The following is a 19,343-nucleotide window of genomic DNA, read 5'->3' on the forward strand; positions in this document are numbered from 1 at the left end:
GACAGTTACACCGTAACGATGTACGAGCGTATTACGAACATAAAATGAGATTATAATTCAGGTGTATATGATAGAAAAAGGTACAGATGCCTTTTGTTACGAACCATATTTTTAGGTTACCACCTGGAGTAATTAAATAATCTTAAATCAATAGAAATATAGCGTTTATGTTGAATCTAAATGAAAAATAATTTGACCTTTTTTCGATTTTCCACTCTAATATTATGAACCAGAACCAACTGAATTCCAGGAAAGATTTCAAAGATGTGATGTAATATAGTTCCTCTGGTTTTTCGAAGTTTTTTTAACAATGAATTTAGCCAGTATTACTTATGGTCAATATATAATATAGCCAAACCTTTTAAAGGAAAGTGATGTCTTATAGCAAGCGGTGATGTCACAGTTTGTTTGTTAGAATGCCATGCGTTTCAAGTAAGTTGATGACATAGCAGAACTTTGGGGCAACTGAATTAATCATCACACTGTCATAGCATGAACGGAAAATGTATTTTATAATGTGAATAGGCTTCTTGCAGAAGTAATAAAATGTATATCATTAAGTAACACAAACAAGCAAACAAACAAAATTAAAGTTCAATTTGTAAATAAAGTTGGCATAAAAGAAACTAATAATAGGATAATTAATTGGAAGGAGTGAATAACCAAAATCTGATCACGAGTGCCGAGGAACTCATAGATTTAACGAGTGTGCGGAACTTGTTCTGCGTACGAGTTAAATTTTACAGCGTTCTTGGCATGAGTGATCATATTTTGGTTATTCACGATAACCAATTGATTATCCTATTTATTATATAGATGTCCTCGATTATTTGTTGCTATTTTCAACATAAATTTCAAATTTTCTGCATGGCGAATTGATTTCAAAGTTGTGACGTTTTGGTGGGATAAAGTTCCCCTATTCATTGGTCATCTTAAATTAATTTCACTGGGAACATTCGATAAAACACTGCTATCTATTAAGTAATGGTTTACAAACTGATGGTGCATTTGATATTTTGATTTTCAATATTCCTATTTGTTATGGATTGTGTACATTTAAATGATATATAGTTCAGTATTGGTGCTGATACAATGTTTACAGAGCTATAATTTCATTTCTTTACAAGACAAGTAGTAAACCCATTACAACTGTAATGATTAAAACGTATAAAACCAAGGCGAAGCTTATGATTACTGATTAATGCAAAACTTAATCATCCAAAAAACTATTTTGTTTGGAAATCCTTCGGTATGCCTCTTCGGAAACTGTATTTGACAATACCAGCACAATTGAAAGTTGTTCCCTGGAGATATAAACACATACTGTTTGGTTACGTTCTACTATAAAAAAAAAGATACGGGACAATTTTCCGACACATTTTTTTTACACAAACTAGTTTAAAATTAGTTCAGAATATATAGCAAACGCAGAAAAAAAGTTGTTTCAGGACATAAAATATGTGTTTTAACAGTGACATTGATATTATAGGGATAAGACCAATCACCCCCTCCCCTTGCCAGTATTTAAGGAAAGACCTATGCTTACATATATTAAAAGCAAACTGGCATTGGATCATATTGGGCGGGGAAATAACATCTCTCGGACAAGAAAGTAGTTCAGTTAAGGAACATCCTGTTTTACAATTTACTAAACCACATTTAATGTCCATTTATTAATTATTATAAGCGATATCTTCTCTTCAACCTGAAATACTTTTGTTAAGTGTGTTTTTTAATGTCTTAAAAGTTTGTTAATATTTCAGATTGAAATAATTTATTTATATTGCTGTGATGACATTTAGGTCTGACAAAATTGTAAGTCTCTAAATATTGTATGAGGCACCCGTTGAATAGAGTCCTATATTATTTTTTTCCTAATAACTTATTTATAAATTTATAAATTATAACGCCTTTTTGAGTTACTCAGAAAAAAAGTTGAATATCGAAATCAATCATTTATCACAAAATTCAAAATAACTTAACATAAAACCTGTCGACCTGTTAACAATTACGCCAGACAATACGGCGTGTAAAGAAGCTAATGACAAAACATTCAGAAAAAATTCCGAGATTTTTTTTATCCTGTCTAACTGTCATTGAATCGAACAAGTCATTTCCGTTAATATTTATTTTTCTATCTTGAAAGTTTATTTTCCGTACAAGGTACCAGTCTTGTATTACATATTCTTGAGCGGGTGTACGTCAAAACATGGAGGCTAAAAATATAGTGCGCCTCCTTTTTGCCTTTTCCTGTTTTTGTTTCTTGGCAAAAGTACGGGTAAATATCAAGCTATTACACAAAAAACTTGTTCTTAAGAAAAAAAGTATTTTCATGAAAAATTATGCTTCAGAAAAAGGGGTCTATTTTATGAACTCAAAATAAAAGTGAAAGTACAAAAAGTCTATTTTTAGTTTGACCTGTCCTGGTGTACCGAAATTCGTGCCTTTTTCTTCTAAAATGGGCCAAAAAATTATTTTTGACATTTCCTTAATTGAAAAACGTGGTCAAAAGTTAGATTGAAACTCCTTGTCTATTTTTTAAAAAAAATCATGAAAATTTAAGGTATACCATAGAAGCCTATGGGGCAAAGAATACAAGACTGAGACCACAAGCAGTGCCCATCTATGCTGATGCGAAGAGTGTTATAATGTAAGAGCGATAATCCAAAAATTTGGAAACTGTCAAACTTGAACGAAATCTCATCAGGAGGTTTTCATCTCTAAGATATCTTTGTTCAATTAAAATTTCAAATTTGACATTGCCGTCTTTTGAATATTCATGATAATGTAAATAATTACGTTTAGTTTTAAAAATATGAAACAAATGATAGTGCACTCTCCTTTTGTTTTCCTTCTACGAGGTTAATTTACCTTAAATAAACTACATATGCCTGAAAATTGTTTTTACATCCGATTATCATTTGAGGGCTATCTACAGCATAATGTGTTTCGAAGTACAAACACTGTTCAGATCTTGATATTCCTTTGATATATTTGATATTCCCTTGATATATTTGATATTCCTTTGATATATTTGATATTCCCTGATACATATTTTTGAATGCTCTGAATTAGCAACATTGTCGTCATTGATTTTATTTTGTTTTTATTATAAAATTTATATTTACTTTTTCATTTCCAAATTGTGGTATATAACTGTTCTATGATCAAACTACAACAAGAACATTTTGCAAACTCTCTTTAACATAAATTTGTCTACAATATTATAAAAAAAATATTTCTACATAAAAAAACTCTGTCACAATTTCAATTAATTATATCTTTAGAATTTACAGTTATGTGTTTTCGGTCTTGTTCTCACCGTTCTTCTTAAACTACATCTTCGTATTCATTAACGTTCATTGTTCCATTTACGACAACGACTGAAACGGTTATAGGCCCTTGTCCATCACGCCTGTTACGGTTAATAAAATGGTTCATATTTCCTTCGGTGGGATGATTTGGGGAGCTTTGATCCAAAGATTCTTCGGTTATTGTCTGTAGTCTGTCGTAATAATTGCGCCCTGGTATTTCGTACTCGGCACAGGAAGCTTGAGAAAATATCAGAACAATAAGCTATGAATATTTATTTCGTTTTCTTGAGATACCACGCACGACAAATTTTAATTTGCATCGGTCTAAAAGGATTTGGGATTATAGCAGTTAACATTTAAAACAAAATTAAAAGATTACAACAAACTATAAATACAACACAATGTGCACATACACTTTCTTATTTAAAATACAAAACAAAGTTTTGATAGTTATGTAATACGTAATCTGGTTCCCTGGTCAATATCATAAGCGACCCTAGGCTCTGTAAAATATAGACTTAGGTCACCACCGATGGATATGCACGATATATGGGTAAATGGCCTCATATGAAATAAAATAAAAACAAAGAAGAAATAATCTAAATTAACTTTATTATTGTGCATTTGTATCGAAAGGTGCTATAAATAATTTGAACGAAATATTTCAACGTTTCTTTTCTTAAAATTTGAACATTATATCGTATAAAAATATATAAAATAACGTCATTTCCGCTCAGCCAATTGGAAAACAGAACACGTCATTGATGACCCGGGGTTATATTTTAGATAAACTTGTGGAACAAAAAAATATTAGATGGGCTGCCTGGTTATAAAATACGTACCTTGCAGCTTACGGTTCCTTTTCTCGTGTCTTCTGAAAAAGATCAGACAGTTATTAAAAAGTATCAGGCTGTGAGGAAATATTGTAGATTGTAGATTGATAAATATTGATATAAATTGTATTACAGAGGACACGCATTCTTTTCTCTTGTATCAATTGTTAGTACACACTGGCACAAAATTCCAAAACCTCAGAATAATAAGACAATTCAGAGACAAGTACATGACAAAAAAACAAACATGAAAAAGAAAGAGTCTACATTCTCAATATCGACAAAAAATAAATAAAACTCAAGAGACAATGAAAACAAAACAACAAATGTCTTTCGCACTTGCCATGCATATGAAACCATAATACAGTCAAACCTATCGATTGATCTGGATGAATTGATTATCCTTAAAGGAAAATTACAAATTAACTCGCCTTTCTCGCCACACGACCACCGCAAGTATTATTATGATGACAATTATTGGTGATAATGCAGAAAAGACGGTCACGCTTGGGTAATGATCAGCATTTTCTTCTTCTTCTTCTTCTTCTTCTTCTGCAAAAATTAAAGTAACAAAATACGAACCTGTGTTACGAAATATTACGTAATATTTTATACCTTCACACAATAATGCAATTGTTTTTTTTTAAATTTCTTACAATAAGGCTTCTGGAACAGGGTTATAATGCTAAGATTGAAGTCATCACTACGAAAGTTTTATGGCCGTCATTATGAACTCATGGATCGCCACGGTGTATCAATCTGCAATATGAAAACTGATTTGTTCATGTCATAGTTTTCCTCTCTCTTTCGTCTACCCTGCACTTGAATATTTTAGCAACTCGGCGGATGTTTCTAGAAAAACAGGATGCTTATCCACTCGGTTCACCTGGTCCATTCTCCCAGTTTTTTCATGGAGTCAAAGTTGCTAATTTACTTTATTACTTTGTATGTGTTCTTTTGGTTATTTTATGTTGTTTGTTGTGTGTGTCTGTTTCCCATGTCTGGTCTTTGTCTCTGGATTACATTTATGGATAGCCAAACCTCCCGTGTCCATAGCGTCCGTAAGAGGACTAGTGTAATTTTGTGTTGTGAAAACAGAAGTCAAAACTAGTAATCACTGTAGTGCTAGACTTAACCACTAGTCCCATAATATAAATTATGGGTTTTAAATTTCATATAGAGTTGAAATAAACAATTGTGGTTGATGAAAAATTGATAGGTTTCTTAATTTCTAAAGCAATAACAAATACTATTTCCTTAAGATAAAGTATGATTATCCAACCTTTAGAGCGTTTCCAGACGCCTGAGCCTGACAGTTTAGATCTTTCAGTGGTCAAAACACCAGTAGGTTGTCTAGTGGAACGTTGGTCTGCTGTACTTAGGATACCTGGAAAATATTCGAATGATACCGATTAACGTTGACAATTCATTTCAATAACCTGATTTTGTGAACTACGTGGTTCGAATTAATCTACTACAAAACTGATTGAGTGCAGTTGAGAATTAAAATTGTTGAAGTTATCATTATATTAATATATAAACGTCTCAGAATGTGACGACTATTTGCCACGCTGCTCATTCAGATCAAATTGATACAGGGAAGATAATGTAAACTTATAGAAGGGTATGGAAAATTCCCAACGATGTTAGAACTGTCAAATTTTGCGATGCCACTGTTTGGTCGTCCCCTCCGCGGGACTCGAACTGGTACCGCTGTGACATCTATGGCAACACCGCCTACAAAAGTCCAGCGCCCTAGACCACTCGGCCAGCTAGGCTATAAAACAATATAGCTTTCGCTGGCTGGGTCATTCCTCCTCGTAGGATTAATCTAGGGCTGTACCTAAGTACACGATATATGGTAGTACGGGACAGCTCATTTAGGTGTTATTATGTATGATAGAGGAACAAATTAATGATACATGTCATAACAAATCAATATTATACAGACTTCTCAGAATGTGACGACTCTATTCGCAACACTGCTCTATATACAATGAAAACAATTGTTTTCAATCATAAAGGCTAGACACGGAGAATAGACATACACAACAATGAACATGTACGAAGAAGCAAAAGAAAATGAGCAACTCATACTCTATTAAAAACTTGGCGCATGGACCTTTGACCAGTTGACAGGTAGAGTAAGGGTTCTTTGCTTATCTAGAAACACCCGAAGAGTTGCTAATAAAATCTACCGAAATTATTTCATTAACTCTTAAAACCTTTGGTTCTTTATGTTTGGCCATTATCCACGGTCAATTGGTACGTTGTTTTTACTTCAGATGTATACTTTTCATTATCGAAAAATATAAAGTTTTTGTCACATTAATTAAAAAATGTTTTAATTGTTAATTTTGCCTTAAATGGGAAATGACATGCAATGCTATCTATATCTTATTATAATTCTAGAATTGTACGACTTGTTGGGTTTTCAAATAACCATTATGACATCGATTTAAATTGGCATAAACATCATAGCAACCCTGAGTGACATATCAAAGCAGAACACCTTGAACAATGTTAAAAAATAATTAGCAGAAAGTACAATCTCTGTTAACCCATAGTTTATATACAGCCAAAACTACCACAGATGAAAATCTTACGGTTTGCAACATACGATAAATGTATGTTTACATAGACCACAATACATGGAAAATATGTAACATTTGCTGTATCTTTATATATCTATATCAGTATGAAAGCCTCTGGCCTAGGGTTTGAAATTGACCGAAGTTGATACGGCATGAATTATATTCTTTTATCAAACGTTATGCAATATACAAACTGAGCGAGAGGCCGCACGACAAAAATGGTAGAAAATCACGAGTGCTGGTCCGATAAAGGTCTAGCCGTGCGATAAAGGGATGTTCCCAAGTCAAAGTTAACATGTCATTACCAAATGATTTTATATCAATCGGGCCCTATATTATTATGTCCATATTTGGCTACGAATTATATTAAAGAATATACGAAACCTGTTACTCTTTTTTCACATTCACATTCACCAGTTTTAGGATGACACTCCTTGCAACCAACACATTTACATTCTTCTGTGCAGTTCAAACCAAATCTTCCGACGGAGCATGCTGAAAGTGATGTAACAACCATCAAGGTCCCGAAGCTCTTTATAGCAAAGGTATTAATGTACTGATGCTTAAACTTTTGACAAATGTCAAAAGAACTGTTAAGATATCAAGGTTAGATAAAAGGATTTAGCTCGTATATAAAGCTATCCGCTTGCAAATCATGCATAATCAGATTTATGGTTTCTACCGAAAAGAACCCATTTTGTTTCCATAAAGTTGGGTTCAGCATTAAGTTGATGAAATTGAAAATGTTATTTTTTAATATTGGGAAGGTGAAACCTAAAACGATTCCAAATAAGCATAAATTCAAAACTCCTTTCATAACTTGTGTTAGCCCTGATCCTTTATTCATATAAACTATCGCAATGGTAAAATATATTTTGATATAAGGCTTTTATTTTTCCAATGCATTCTTCCAATTGTCATGATATAAATTGTATATGGGCCAAACTGTCTGGCATCCGTAAAAAAGTCTAGGTTGTCATGGTCCGAAATGTCTTTGGCTCGAATTGTTTGCTATTGATAAGCTGATAACGTAATTTTTGTAAACATGTGGGTGCCATGTTTTGACCATGAAGCTGCATGATGCTATTTATAAGCTCCCGATAATACATGCTTAACCTGATACTGATGTATTTCTCGCAATAAGTATACATGACCCAGTTGATAATACAACCATTAAATCCCCCCATTGGGAGCGTTCAAAGCATTCCATTGTAAAACATCAATGGAAACTCTGAAGAGAATGTGCTGGCATAATATAACAAAATTTTAATACATGATGTTGAGTTTACCTGCAACTAGAGAACGAGTTTTATGAATCAGTAACATGTAACATGCTATACTCAGAAAACATACATAATTAAACATATCAAGCATAAAATATGTGATCGTTAGAGCAATAAAGCATCTATGTAAATTATTCAGGTAAATGACTACTGAAGGCTATATCTATGTATAATATTTACGTTTACAGTCGGCAATTTTACTGATCCTTGTGAAACCTGCACAGCAGCCTAATTCGACATATGACCTATTGATATATTCATGTTTCATTATTGCAACTGGAACAAACTTGGACTCTCTGTTGAAAACATGGAATATATCAACGTATCAATAGACAATAAAATTATTTCATCTCATGATTTGATTTTATACATAAACACCAAGAAAAATAGATCTTGCTTCTTTGTACAATCGAAGTGTAAAGTCAGGTAAAGATATACACGACGAGAATGCCGATTGATAACGAGACGACAAATAGAAGTGAGAGTTGAGAGGAGGTCACGTGCGCTCTACTTAACTCGTTCTCTTAACCTAAGAAACGTCTTAAAAGTGGAAGCGGCTTATACATATTCAAACAAAAACAAGAGAAAATTTTACATCAATATATGCTACGTTTCCAAAACTGGCAGCTCGTTAGGTGAAGCGAACAAAAAATATATATGTTTTCATGGAAGAAACAGGTCCTTACACTCGTTGAAAATCAATGATCAATTTGTATTTTACTGGTTTTAGTTCAATGTTTTTTTTTTTTTTTTTTGTTTTTTTTTCGAACACGTTAAAGATAACATGATCTTTAATTCTCACTCATTTAAGAACCTTTTATTCATTCATTTTAAACATAATTCTCACCGACAATTGCATGATTTGTATTTATATGATATGCATGTATTGTTTGTAACGCGTCAACGAAATGAAAGTAAAGGCTGTCAAGAGCCTGAATTTTTTACCTTGTTTATTTGTCTCTTTTTAAGAGCAATATACCCTTTAATATTCCTAACTTTGACTTTGATTTATTTGGACATTTTTTCAAATTTGAAGCAAAGGGAAGTAATTCTCCAAAACGACAGACTTATTTAATGTTCGATTGGAAGTGTAATCAAGGGAACTAAGGTCAGCAGAATACTTCAAATGCAAATATTTGATTTATCGGAGATGCCGGAAGTACTTGAATACTTTTAAATTATCTATCTCAAATTATTTAGGTACTGACTGAACTTAAAATAGTAAATTTTTCAAAGAAAAATATTTACTGTTTTTCCTTTCCAAAATGAGACTTCCGACCATGTTGTCCTGTGTTAGTGGGTTACGTTCGTTTGAAAGATTTGCATAAATTGCTTGCACTCCGTAATTATAAAAATGAACCTTTTACTTTTTAAGTAGTTCTTCAATTTACATTCGCAATGTAGAGATTTCATATAAAAAATATTGTTATGAAACCAAGGCGTACAGATAGACAAACAATTAAGGCACTAAGAATATAAACTCAAAAAAAAAATAAAATTAAAAACAAAAAACAGAAAGATCAGAAAATTAAAATGATTCTTTCAGAAAGAACAATTCATCAATTAATTTTTTTTATTATGGTTTTCAAGATATTGGCTTAAAACTGCTAAAAAGCTATCCTTCGGGCCATGTGAGCTAATTAAGTACAGAAGGGGTCAAGTTAAGCATTAGTTCAAAGGACATATGAAGTTTTACATATGAATCCGAGACTACGCAAATTTTAAGAGGCTATTCATACATAACACCCAAAAAGACTTTTCAAGAGCTTACTATTTGAGAGGTAGGTAAATTATAACATAAACTTTAAATCTTCAAATGAAAAACTATATGTGCTTCAAATTACGATTTATCATTATGAAAAGACAAAAAAAATTGTCTTACCCAGATCCTTTTCTTAGCAAGCCGTGTGTATCTAAAGCAAATTGTCTTTTCACCAATTTCCTTCAATAACGGAAAAGGAAAAGAACAATTACGAAAATAAGGACATATATACGAAACAATTATCACAGATACTTGATAGAGATATAATCTTTGATATCAGGGTCAATGTATTGTTTACATGAGACAGCAACATGATGATATCCTCTCAAATACATCTCATTTAAAAAAGACTTTTGATAGAACAATGCACTTATCGCTAGAAAAAAAACATAGACAAACAAAAACTAAACAAAACAAAACAAAAAACAAAAAAACAAAACAAAACAAAACAAAAACAAAAACAAAAAAAAAACCAAACAAACAAACAAACAAACAAACAAACAAACAAACAACAAAGCCCATCGTAATCGGGATAAAGTTTATAATATACAGTAGAGAAAAAAATGTTATTACACTATTACGAACTGGCCAACGAACCAGGAACGAACTTCAAGTTTGATGAACGCTCATGGAACGTAAATGAAACGCACTATATCGTACGGACTTCATTTAGCCTTCGTTCGCGTTCGTTCTTAATCTTTATTGTTCGTTTCCGAACGTTGCAATTCGTTCCGAATATTTTTTGTGCACATTCCTGACGAAAGCTAATTACCGTTAACGTTCGAACAACGTCCAGGGATCATTTAGCACGTTATCAAAACGATTTCTGTTCGTTGTGTTAGACGTTATTCTACAGAAAGTTTAGCCCTTTTACAGTAAGTTTCCATCACGTAAAGCATTTGTTTCCCTTTCTGTAAAAAATCATTCCAGAAATATTTTGGTTACTTCACTTTTTACATTAATTGTTTCAATTTTTGTTTTTACGGATTTTTTTATTGCGATATCAGAGATAATTGAAAGAGATAAGGGTTTTTTGTTCAAGTCATACTTTAAAGAGTAAACCTTTTTCAAATCCAGATAAAAGTAACTGTATAGTTGTGTGTGTTTATTATTCCTATTGGAATAATCAAAAGCAACTAGGGAATTAACGTACTTGTGTTTAGCTTGGTTTGTTTATTTGTTTGTTGGGGTTTAACGCCCGAGCAGCAATATTTCAGCTATATTCAGGCAATGAACATGAAAGGGATGATACAATGAACATGAAATGATGATGAGATGAAAAATGGGAGGGACACAAGGACAACGAGGTCGACAAATTTTGATTGCCACTGGAAATAGGGAGAGGTGGGTAGGGTCGTGTGGTGGAGCCCTATGGTTCCTACTCCGGGAGAATACCACAGTAGGGATTTTTAACGTTCGCGGAACGTGGCATCGTTCCCAACACGGTGCACCACTATGGTTTGCAGTCAGGTTTTCCGTATTATAGCCTGACAACCCCAGCATGTAACACGCCGCCAGGGGCACACAACCCAGTTGCTCTGTGGGCAGAGCGCCCTATCCACCAGATAACGATTCTGAGCACTATTTAGTTGCCTTTTACGACAAGCTTAGCGCTGTTGCAGGCCTATTATTTTAACACCCGGACCTGCACGGGTCTAAAACAGCAATTCTTTATCTTACAGATCTTTAACAGGTGGCTTTTGTATTTTTTTCAATTCGTTCGTAGTTCGTTCACTCAATTCGGTTTAGTGATAGAAGGCATATAAGGTCAACCAAAATAACGTGGATAAAGCACATACCATTTTGTAAAAAGACACATGTTCTGAGAGCCATTACTCAGTATGCACTCCATACAAGGAATCAGTAAAGACATACATTTAGCCATCATCAATGTAGCGATAACAAAGCGGTCGTTGAAAATCTGTAATATAATGAATTCACATAACACTTTGCATTCAGTTCAAAATAAGACAAATAATTTTTGTTTCACATAACGCCCCATTGCTAGATTATACAATATAACAAAAATGTCATGAAAACTAAACATAATGCCGACTTGCAGCCACCTGTATACTATGGTTTGTGGGTTTCTTCGTCGAATATGCAAGACCGATGGGTGGCCTTGGGCTGACATTTTCATCCCGGTGGGGTTGTTGTCTCTTTGAAATATTAATCATACCAATTTTAGTTATATTATGTATGAATAATCAAGGGAACCAAGGTTATAGCTGTAATCAGAAGAATACAATCCAGGGACAAAGACCAGACATGAAAAACAGACATACACAACAAAGAATTAAAGTAACTAAAATCATACATACAAAGTAACGAAAGCAAATGAGCAACTCGGACTTCACTAAAAACTGGGAGCATAGACCAGGTGCACTGATAGGGTAAGCTACCCGTCGAGTTGCTTATAAAAAGTCCTTGGTAGTCGAAAGAGGAAAGGAAAACTATGACACGTTGAACAAATCAGATTTCATAGCGCAGATGGATACACCGTAACGATCCACGAGTTCATGATGACGACCATAAAACATCTGTAGTGATGACTTCAATCTTGTAGCAAAATAAACCTATTCAAGAAGCCTATTTGTCAGAATTCTAGCGCGATACAAAAAGTCTGTGTAGTTTCGGTAAGCTCTGGCATAACGTATGAGTTGTGATATGAACACTCCATACGCAGGGTCTGAAGACATGTTGCCACAGATGAAAGGAAAGTTGACAATTTTGAATGAAAAGTCATCATGTTTGTCGTAAAGTTTGGTCGATAGTTTTCCTTTACCGTCGATTTGTAAGTGTAGGATAAGAAATGAGGCTGACTTCACAGTGTCTGTAGTATCCTTTATCTCAAGTTAATATGTACAGAATAGCAAAATTTTCTAAAACCAACAGCTTAAGGGCTAAAGTAAATGTTCGATACAAAGGTACGATGTGCTTTGAAAATGAAATTAATATTTTTTATTTAAAAGTCAGTGGTACAGATATATCACAACTAGTTCGGAAACCAGGCGCCTGTACATACAGGAACATAGTTCGAATTATACAAAGCTGCCCCAACGATGCGCTATACCGATTTGTGATGATAAGTCATGTAATTTTATAATTTCCTTTATCTCTACATAATATACTTGGTATTACAGCGTTCCGAAAAGAGAACTGAAATTTAAAAAACAAACAAAAACAAACAAAAACAAAACAAAAACAAAAACAAAACAAAACAAAACAAAAAGGCGAAATGAAATAGAAATGTAAAAACTTACAATGTTAAATCAGATCCTTAATTCAAAATTCATTTATAGAGCCCACAACCTTTTTTTTATCTTTCTTGTCACTTCCGGTTAAAATTGGTCATCTAATATCATTCATTAAATTACAAATTTAAAATACAATAAAGTATATTTTTTTTAAGTTGCTTTTTTAAATCTTGAAAATATTTGCTATCTTACTTTCGGCCTATGTTTCGGTGTCGGCATACTGTGAAAATGTCAAATAAGTTTTGGTGTATCCAAGACCAGTTTTTAAATGTATTTCAGTCAATTTTTTTTCTTTGAAAATACTATTTATCATTTATAATATATTCAATAGGAAAGAGTAATCAGGGAAACCAAGGTTATAGCGGTAATCAAAAGAATGTAATCCAGGGACAAAGACCAGACATGGAAAACAGACATACACAACAAAGAACACAAAGTAAATAAAATCATACATACAAAGTAACAAAAGTAAATGAGCAACTCGGACTCCACTAAAAACTGGGAGCATGGACCAGGTGCACCAGTAGGGTAAGCGTCCTCTGCTTTTCTACAAACATCCGCCTAGTTGTTCATAAAAAGTCAAGTCCGGGGTAGACAAAAGAAAGAAAGGAAAACTATGACCCGTTGAATAAATCAGTTTTCATGGTGCTGATAGATACACCATAACGAACCACGAGTTCATGATGACGACCATAAAACTTCTGTAGTGATGACTTCAATTTTGTAGCAACATAACCCTGTTCCAGAAGCCTATTTGTTAGAGTTCTAGCGCGATACAAAAAGTCTGCGTAGTTTTGGCAAGCTCGCAACGTATGAGTTGTGATATGAACACTCCATACGCAGGAGCCGAAGGGGTGTTGCCACAGATAAAAGGAAAGTTGACAATTCTGAATGAAAAGTCACGTTTGTCGTAAAGTTTGGTCGATAGTTTTCCTTTACCATTCAAGATATGAGGCTGACTTCACAATATCTGTAGTATCCTTTATCTCAAGTTCTTTTGGGTAGATGCGATGTTTCAAATTTCCGAAATTGGGATTGCTAAAAGATAATAGGTCATCTATATAGCGGAAACTGAGATTGAAGGATCTAGCCAAACGATATTCTTTCTTTCTGATCAGATCAGCTATAAAGTCAGTCTCATAAGAGTAAAGGAATAGGTCAGCAAGTAAAGGAGCACAATTTGTTCCCATTGGAATGCCGACCGTTTGTTGAAAAACACGTCCACCACACTGGACAAATATGTTGTCGATTAAAAATTCCAGCATTTTGTAAACATCTTCCTCTGTATATTTGGAAGATGATTTGGAATTATTTCTTACAAAGTATGAGGAATCTCTACCAAGAACTATATATTTGTATCTAGCTGTACCAACTTTTTTTAAAAAAAAACAACGTAGTGATAAAATCTACACTTATCATTAACATGTAAAATTGAGGAAATTTTAATAAATGTTATCACAGTTTTGTACCTTAGTTCATTTATTTAAGGATTGTTTGTTTTTAATTTTAAACCGGGTCATGCAAAAAAAAAACAAAAAACAAAAAACGAAAACAAAAAAACAAAAAACAAAAAAACTTTGGGGCAGTTTAAGATTTATGAACCGCGAAGCTATTCATGAACAAGCGTAAACTCTCCCAAAGGCGGTTAAGCGAGCATAACTTGGTCACAAATTATAATTAATCCCTATGATTTAATTTCTAATCGTTTCTAACTTAGACATGTCCATTCACGAAAGCCTTATTTAGTTTGGAACTACGGACAAATCAACGTTTATGACGTCACAGTACCATATTAGTTTGTGGAAAATAAACGATCTTGCCTTGATTGGAAATAAACAATCCAATTAGAGTTTGTACAAGTAAAGTATCAAACAATTTGTACATGTTTCTGTATTTAAGGCATTGTCCATAATTATTTAAGATTACAGCATAGCCGACGAGTCCCCAATTGGTAAAAATATTATTAGTAAATCAATTATTTTGGACACAATTGAGAGAGATAATTACACAAATGTTCTCTATATTTCAGAACAATTTTATCGGTTTTTATCATTTTTTCCCTTTGTTCAAATTTCATTTCCCTTCACTGTCATAGGTCATCATAAATAGAACCGTGTTAACCCCAAACTACCTTTAATATCTTAGTAAAATAATCTCAAAATATAAGTTGAAAATCAGAACCACAAAAATGATACATAATAATAATAATAATAATAACAACAATAATAATAATTAATTGCTGCACCTACCATTCTAAAGCTAACCACATTCAATAATTTATTTTAAGATAATGAGACAACAGTATTGTAGACAAATATATAAGGCCTCTTTTAATTAGTCATAATTTCACCGCATTCAACTTCAAAGTTACCAATTTAAAGCTATAAATTAAAAAAAACGAGCATCCGTAGTTCCGTTCATCTCTGTTAACCAATTTACTGAGAAGCAATGAATTAAATTTCCACTTGAACTAGAATTCATAATTTGTTAACATTAATTTACATTGTTTTAAAAACTACAATCACACATTGTTTTCGACATATCAATGATATTTTACATGATATCTAGAAAGCATTATTAGATACTTGGAACTATTTCAGAAAGATTTTTTTTCGGTGTTTGTTTGTTTTGTTTGTTTGTTTTGTTTTGTTTTGTTTTGTTTTGTTTTGTTTTTTTTGGTCAATTTGGTTGTTTGCTTGTTTTTGTCCCAGTTGATGATGATTGTAATTATATATGACGGTCCTTTTATTTCAACTTTCAAATTGCAAATTTCATTTATCTACATATATTGTGTGTTCAGACCCTACACTCATAAAAGCACGCAATTATTATAGGAGACCGATAGAAAACAATTAAGTGTCATCTATGTTACTATTTTACGATGATATGTGCACTAACATTACACCTTTTATTGTCAGAATTGCGATGCAAATCGTATGGTTTAAACAGGGTCAAATGTATGATAAATGCAGAATCTACCACATTCTGAATTTATCATACATTTGACCCTGTCTAAACCATACTTGGAACTATTTCAAGGTTAAAATGGGTTTTTTTTTGTGTTTGCTTGTTTATGTTTCGAAACATGATTTTTTTCCGCCTCAAATTGCACCCATCCTCTCCCTTTTCCCTCAAAGGAATTCAAATGTGACTGTATACATGTGAGCTAACCGATTTTTCTATATTTCTTTTTATAAAATATCTTTCATCTTGGACAGGAAGGAAAAAATGTTTGCTATCATACTAATGTTATACGTACAACGCATATTGCAGCAGTTCCCACCTATACCTTTGAACAAAGAAAATGATCTAATGTTTTTTTTATTGATTATTTAACGGGTGATTAACGGTTTTATGGAATACACTCAAAAAGCATGGATGCCATTTCCTTATTTAGATATGACGATTCGCATAAGAATTTTGGATAATGAGAGGTCTGCACATTTAGAAGAATGTGATATATTTTATTTGTTAATTAGTAGGCTGTTTTGGATATTATCAGGGGAAACAACTCAATCTTTCAGACAGTTACTGCTTCAGATTGCTTCAAGGACTAGGCGATTTAGGATATGTTGCTTGAAAATCGACTATGGGTTCGTCAATACCTGACGAATACACAACTCTCATTAGACCTTGGTGTAAGTGTGTCGTCAGTGAGTTCAAACCTGAAAAGAATGTGGCTAACCCTATGGGAGGAGTGTGGACAACCTGAATTCGTGGCAGGTCAAAATTGGTACTTGGCAAGGAATGCCGAACGTTTAGGATGCATTAATGAAATTTCCCACGAAATGCTGACTCCATCAAATGAGCCCGATGAAGAGTTTTACAGCGGACATAGAAAATATCATTGTATCCATACACAGGTGTGTTAGAGATTTAAGTAACGCAGAGTTAGCAGAATAACAGATTAGACTTTTTACGAAATTCTAAATAAAATGTTGCTGATGCGCATTTCAATAGACAAAGTCTCAAACATTGTAAACGCTTGAAAAAAGAAATTGAACCAACAGAAAATCACTGAATCGTGATTGTGCTCATCCCCTCTTTGATCAACCAGGGCGGCTTATACGTTATTCTCTTCCCAGATCCACTTGTTTCAAACGCTTATTATCCTGACATTATTCTAAGATAGTTATGACTTGTCATACCTATCAGTTAACTTAAAGTTAGATCATTTCTCTATAGCACGGAGAATTTTTCTGTCATCTTGCAAAATAATACAGACGTATGAATATTTAATTAACTAAATGCAGTAACAAAGAAATACCAAAATTATTTGATAACAATTCTGACAATAAAAATGTATTGTAAAATTAAGAAAAAATAATTCAAAATAGCATCTTCCGAGGTGAGGCAATTGACGGGAATGTTCTCTCAAAGCGGAGAAAAAACCCGCAAACTTCTCAGCCTCTCTAATTGAACAAAAAAAAAACCTTTGAGGCACAAGGTGGGAGAATTGCTCCGATCCTATTTTAAAGTTTTAGTTTTACTGGTTGACATTTTTACCCAATCGGAACTACGCAAGCATTTTTGATTAGTTGTTTTAGCTCTTTGCTTCCCGCCTAAATACTTGTATAAGTTACTGTTCTTTATTTCTAGTGATATCTAACTAATTTTTGTAGCCTCATCTGGTGGATAAAAATGTTCTGAATTTCAATTGTTCAAAAACAAATTTTCCTCCCTCCATCCGAGGTTATTTATTAGTGTAACGGAAATGGCCGATTATATTTTTACGATTGAAAAATTTAATTGAACGGGAATTGACCGAATTCGAGAACCCATTTTGAGAGTAATATGGCTTGTTCATCGTTTTTCTTTTCAAACATTTATTTATTTAACACCCATCAATGGATTTCGACCATAATAAATAGTTTTTTGACAAATGATAAATAGTAAATTAGCCGTAATCATTAAGTCGCAACAGATAATTATTAAGTGGTTAGTCGAAATGTCCCTTCGGGGCTTTTGGCTTTTGTAAGACATATTTGTTATCTCAACGAAGAGATACATTGCAAAGGGAACGAACATATTTATAGGGAACCGATGTTAGAAATGCAATCGATTATCCAAGTATTTCATTTGTACCCGAGCTAGTTGGCATTCTGCCTTCCGAGTGGTATACTATAACATATACTTGTATCTCTTTAGTATTTTTATTGTGTTTTAGGTAATCATTGACAGCCAGACGAACATCTGTTACATCCATTCTGGATTCCTTGGCCATGACAACGATGCATTCGCATGCAGGCAAATGAAGACAATTCTACTGGGACAAGAACTTGACTTTCCGGCAAATTGTTATTTGTTATATCCTAATGAGAGGACCCTTATTACTCTCTACAAGACAAGAAATTGGCTGAGGCAAACCCAGGGGATACAAAGACAAAGAAAGTGTAACCCACTTTACCGAAGAAGGAGGGTTTATGCTGAACACGATGTGAAAGAATCTAAAACATTTAGAGTAATGGGAGCACTGTACAGGCATCCGAGATGGGAATCAACTGCTTAAGTTGAACTTTGTGCATGACTTGCCAAAAGAAGAGCAGATTTGATAATGGAGCGTTACATGTAAACTAATGTATAATTGAATGCATGGGTTATTGTTTTTATACACATATACATGTATCCATACAATGTTATGATATGAACACTCCATACACAGGTGCTGAAGAGATGTTGCCACAGATGAAAGGAAAGTTGACAATTCTGAATGAAAAGTCAGCACGTTTGTCGTAAAGTATGGTCAATAGTTTTCCCTTACCATTAATTTCTAAGTGTTGGTAAGGATATGAGGCTGACTTCACAGTGTCTGTATTATCCTTTATCTCAAGTTTAGAGGGGGTAGATGCGATGTATCAAATTTCCGAAATTAGGGTTGTTTGAAGATATACGTCATCTGTATAGCGGAAACTGAGATTTATGATCTAGCCAAACGATATTCTTTCTTTTGGATCAGCTATAAGGTCAGCCTCATAAGAGTGGAGAAATAGGTCAGCAAGTGAAAGAGCACAATTTGTTCCCATTGGAATGGCGACCGTTTGTTGAAAAACCTGTCCACCACACTGGACAAATAAGTTGTTGATTAAAACTTCCAGCATTTTGTAAACATCTTCTGTATATTTGAATGATGATTTGGAATTATTTCTTATAAAGTATGAGGAATCTCTAGAGCTCAAGAGCTATATATTTGTGTCTAAGTGTACCATCATTTTCGAAAAAAAACAACGATGTATAATGTTTTTAAGTCGGGATTTTAACTGAATATAGTGAATAGAGGTATACGGTATTGAAAAATCATAG

At 33.3% G+C, this 19,343-nt stretch overlaps 2 protein-coding genes across 3 annotated transcripts; one reads left to right on the top strand and one right to left on the bottom strand.

Moving 5' to 3' along the window:
- Positions 1-1,942: 1,942 nt before the first annotated feature.
- On the bottom strand, positions 1,943-11,702 carry LOC148606092 (uncharacterized). 2 transcript variants are annotated; one of them, XM_088545570.1, is made up of 8 exons: positions 11,586-11,702; positions 9,907-9,966; positions 8,205-8,269; positions 7,126-7,236; positions 5,430-5,534; positions 4,579-4,699; positions 4,157-4,188; positions 1,943-3,551 (listed from the first exon to the last, which is right to left on the bottom strand). In XM_088545570.1, the coding sequence occupies exons 1-8, from the start codon at positions 11,672-11,674 to the stop codon at positions 3,331-3,333; spliced, it is 804 nt and encodes a 267-aa protein (XP_088401696.1). In that variant the 5' UTR covers positions 11,675-11,702; the 3' UTR covers positions 1,943-3,330. The 2 variants fall into 2 exon arrangements, with proteins under 2 accessions (XP_088401696.1, XP_088401695.1); XM_088545569.1 differs by having other exon boundaries at positions 8,205-8,320.
- Positions 11,703-16,717: 5,015 nt separating this feature from the next.
- Positions 16,718-18,615, top strand: LOC148606093 (uncharacterized). Its single transcript, XM_088546077.1, is given in 2 exon segments — positions 16,718-16,906; positions 18,211-18,615. Coding segments are annotated over 2 exon segments (594 nt in total).
- Positions 18,616-19,343: the final 728 nt, after the last annotated feature.

The sequence above is a fragment of the Perna viridis genome, chromosome 9, assembly GCF_037379345.1.
Source record: "Perna viridis isolate PV_CMFRI_1.1 ecotype Kerala chromosome 9, ASM3737934v1, whole genome shotgun sequence".
NCBI lineage: Eukaryota > Metazoa > Mollusca > Bivalvia > Mytilida > Mytilidae > Perna > Perna viridis.

Excerpts from the sequence above, each read along its gene's own strand:
- LOC148606092 (XM_088545569.1), bottom strand. The coding sequence starts at position 11,674 with ATGATGGCTAAATGTATGTCTTTACTGATTCCTTGTATGGAGTGCATA. Across the intron at positions 8,321-9,906 it reads TTGCTAAGAAAAGGATCTGG|AGAGTCCAAGTTTGTTCCAG; the intron begins GTAAGACAATTT and ends TGTTTTCAACAG. Across the intron at positions 4,189-4,578 it reads GTGGTCGTGTGGCGAGAAAG|AAGACACGAGAAAAGGAACC; the intron begins GCGAGTTAATTT and ends GATCTTTTTCAG.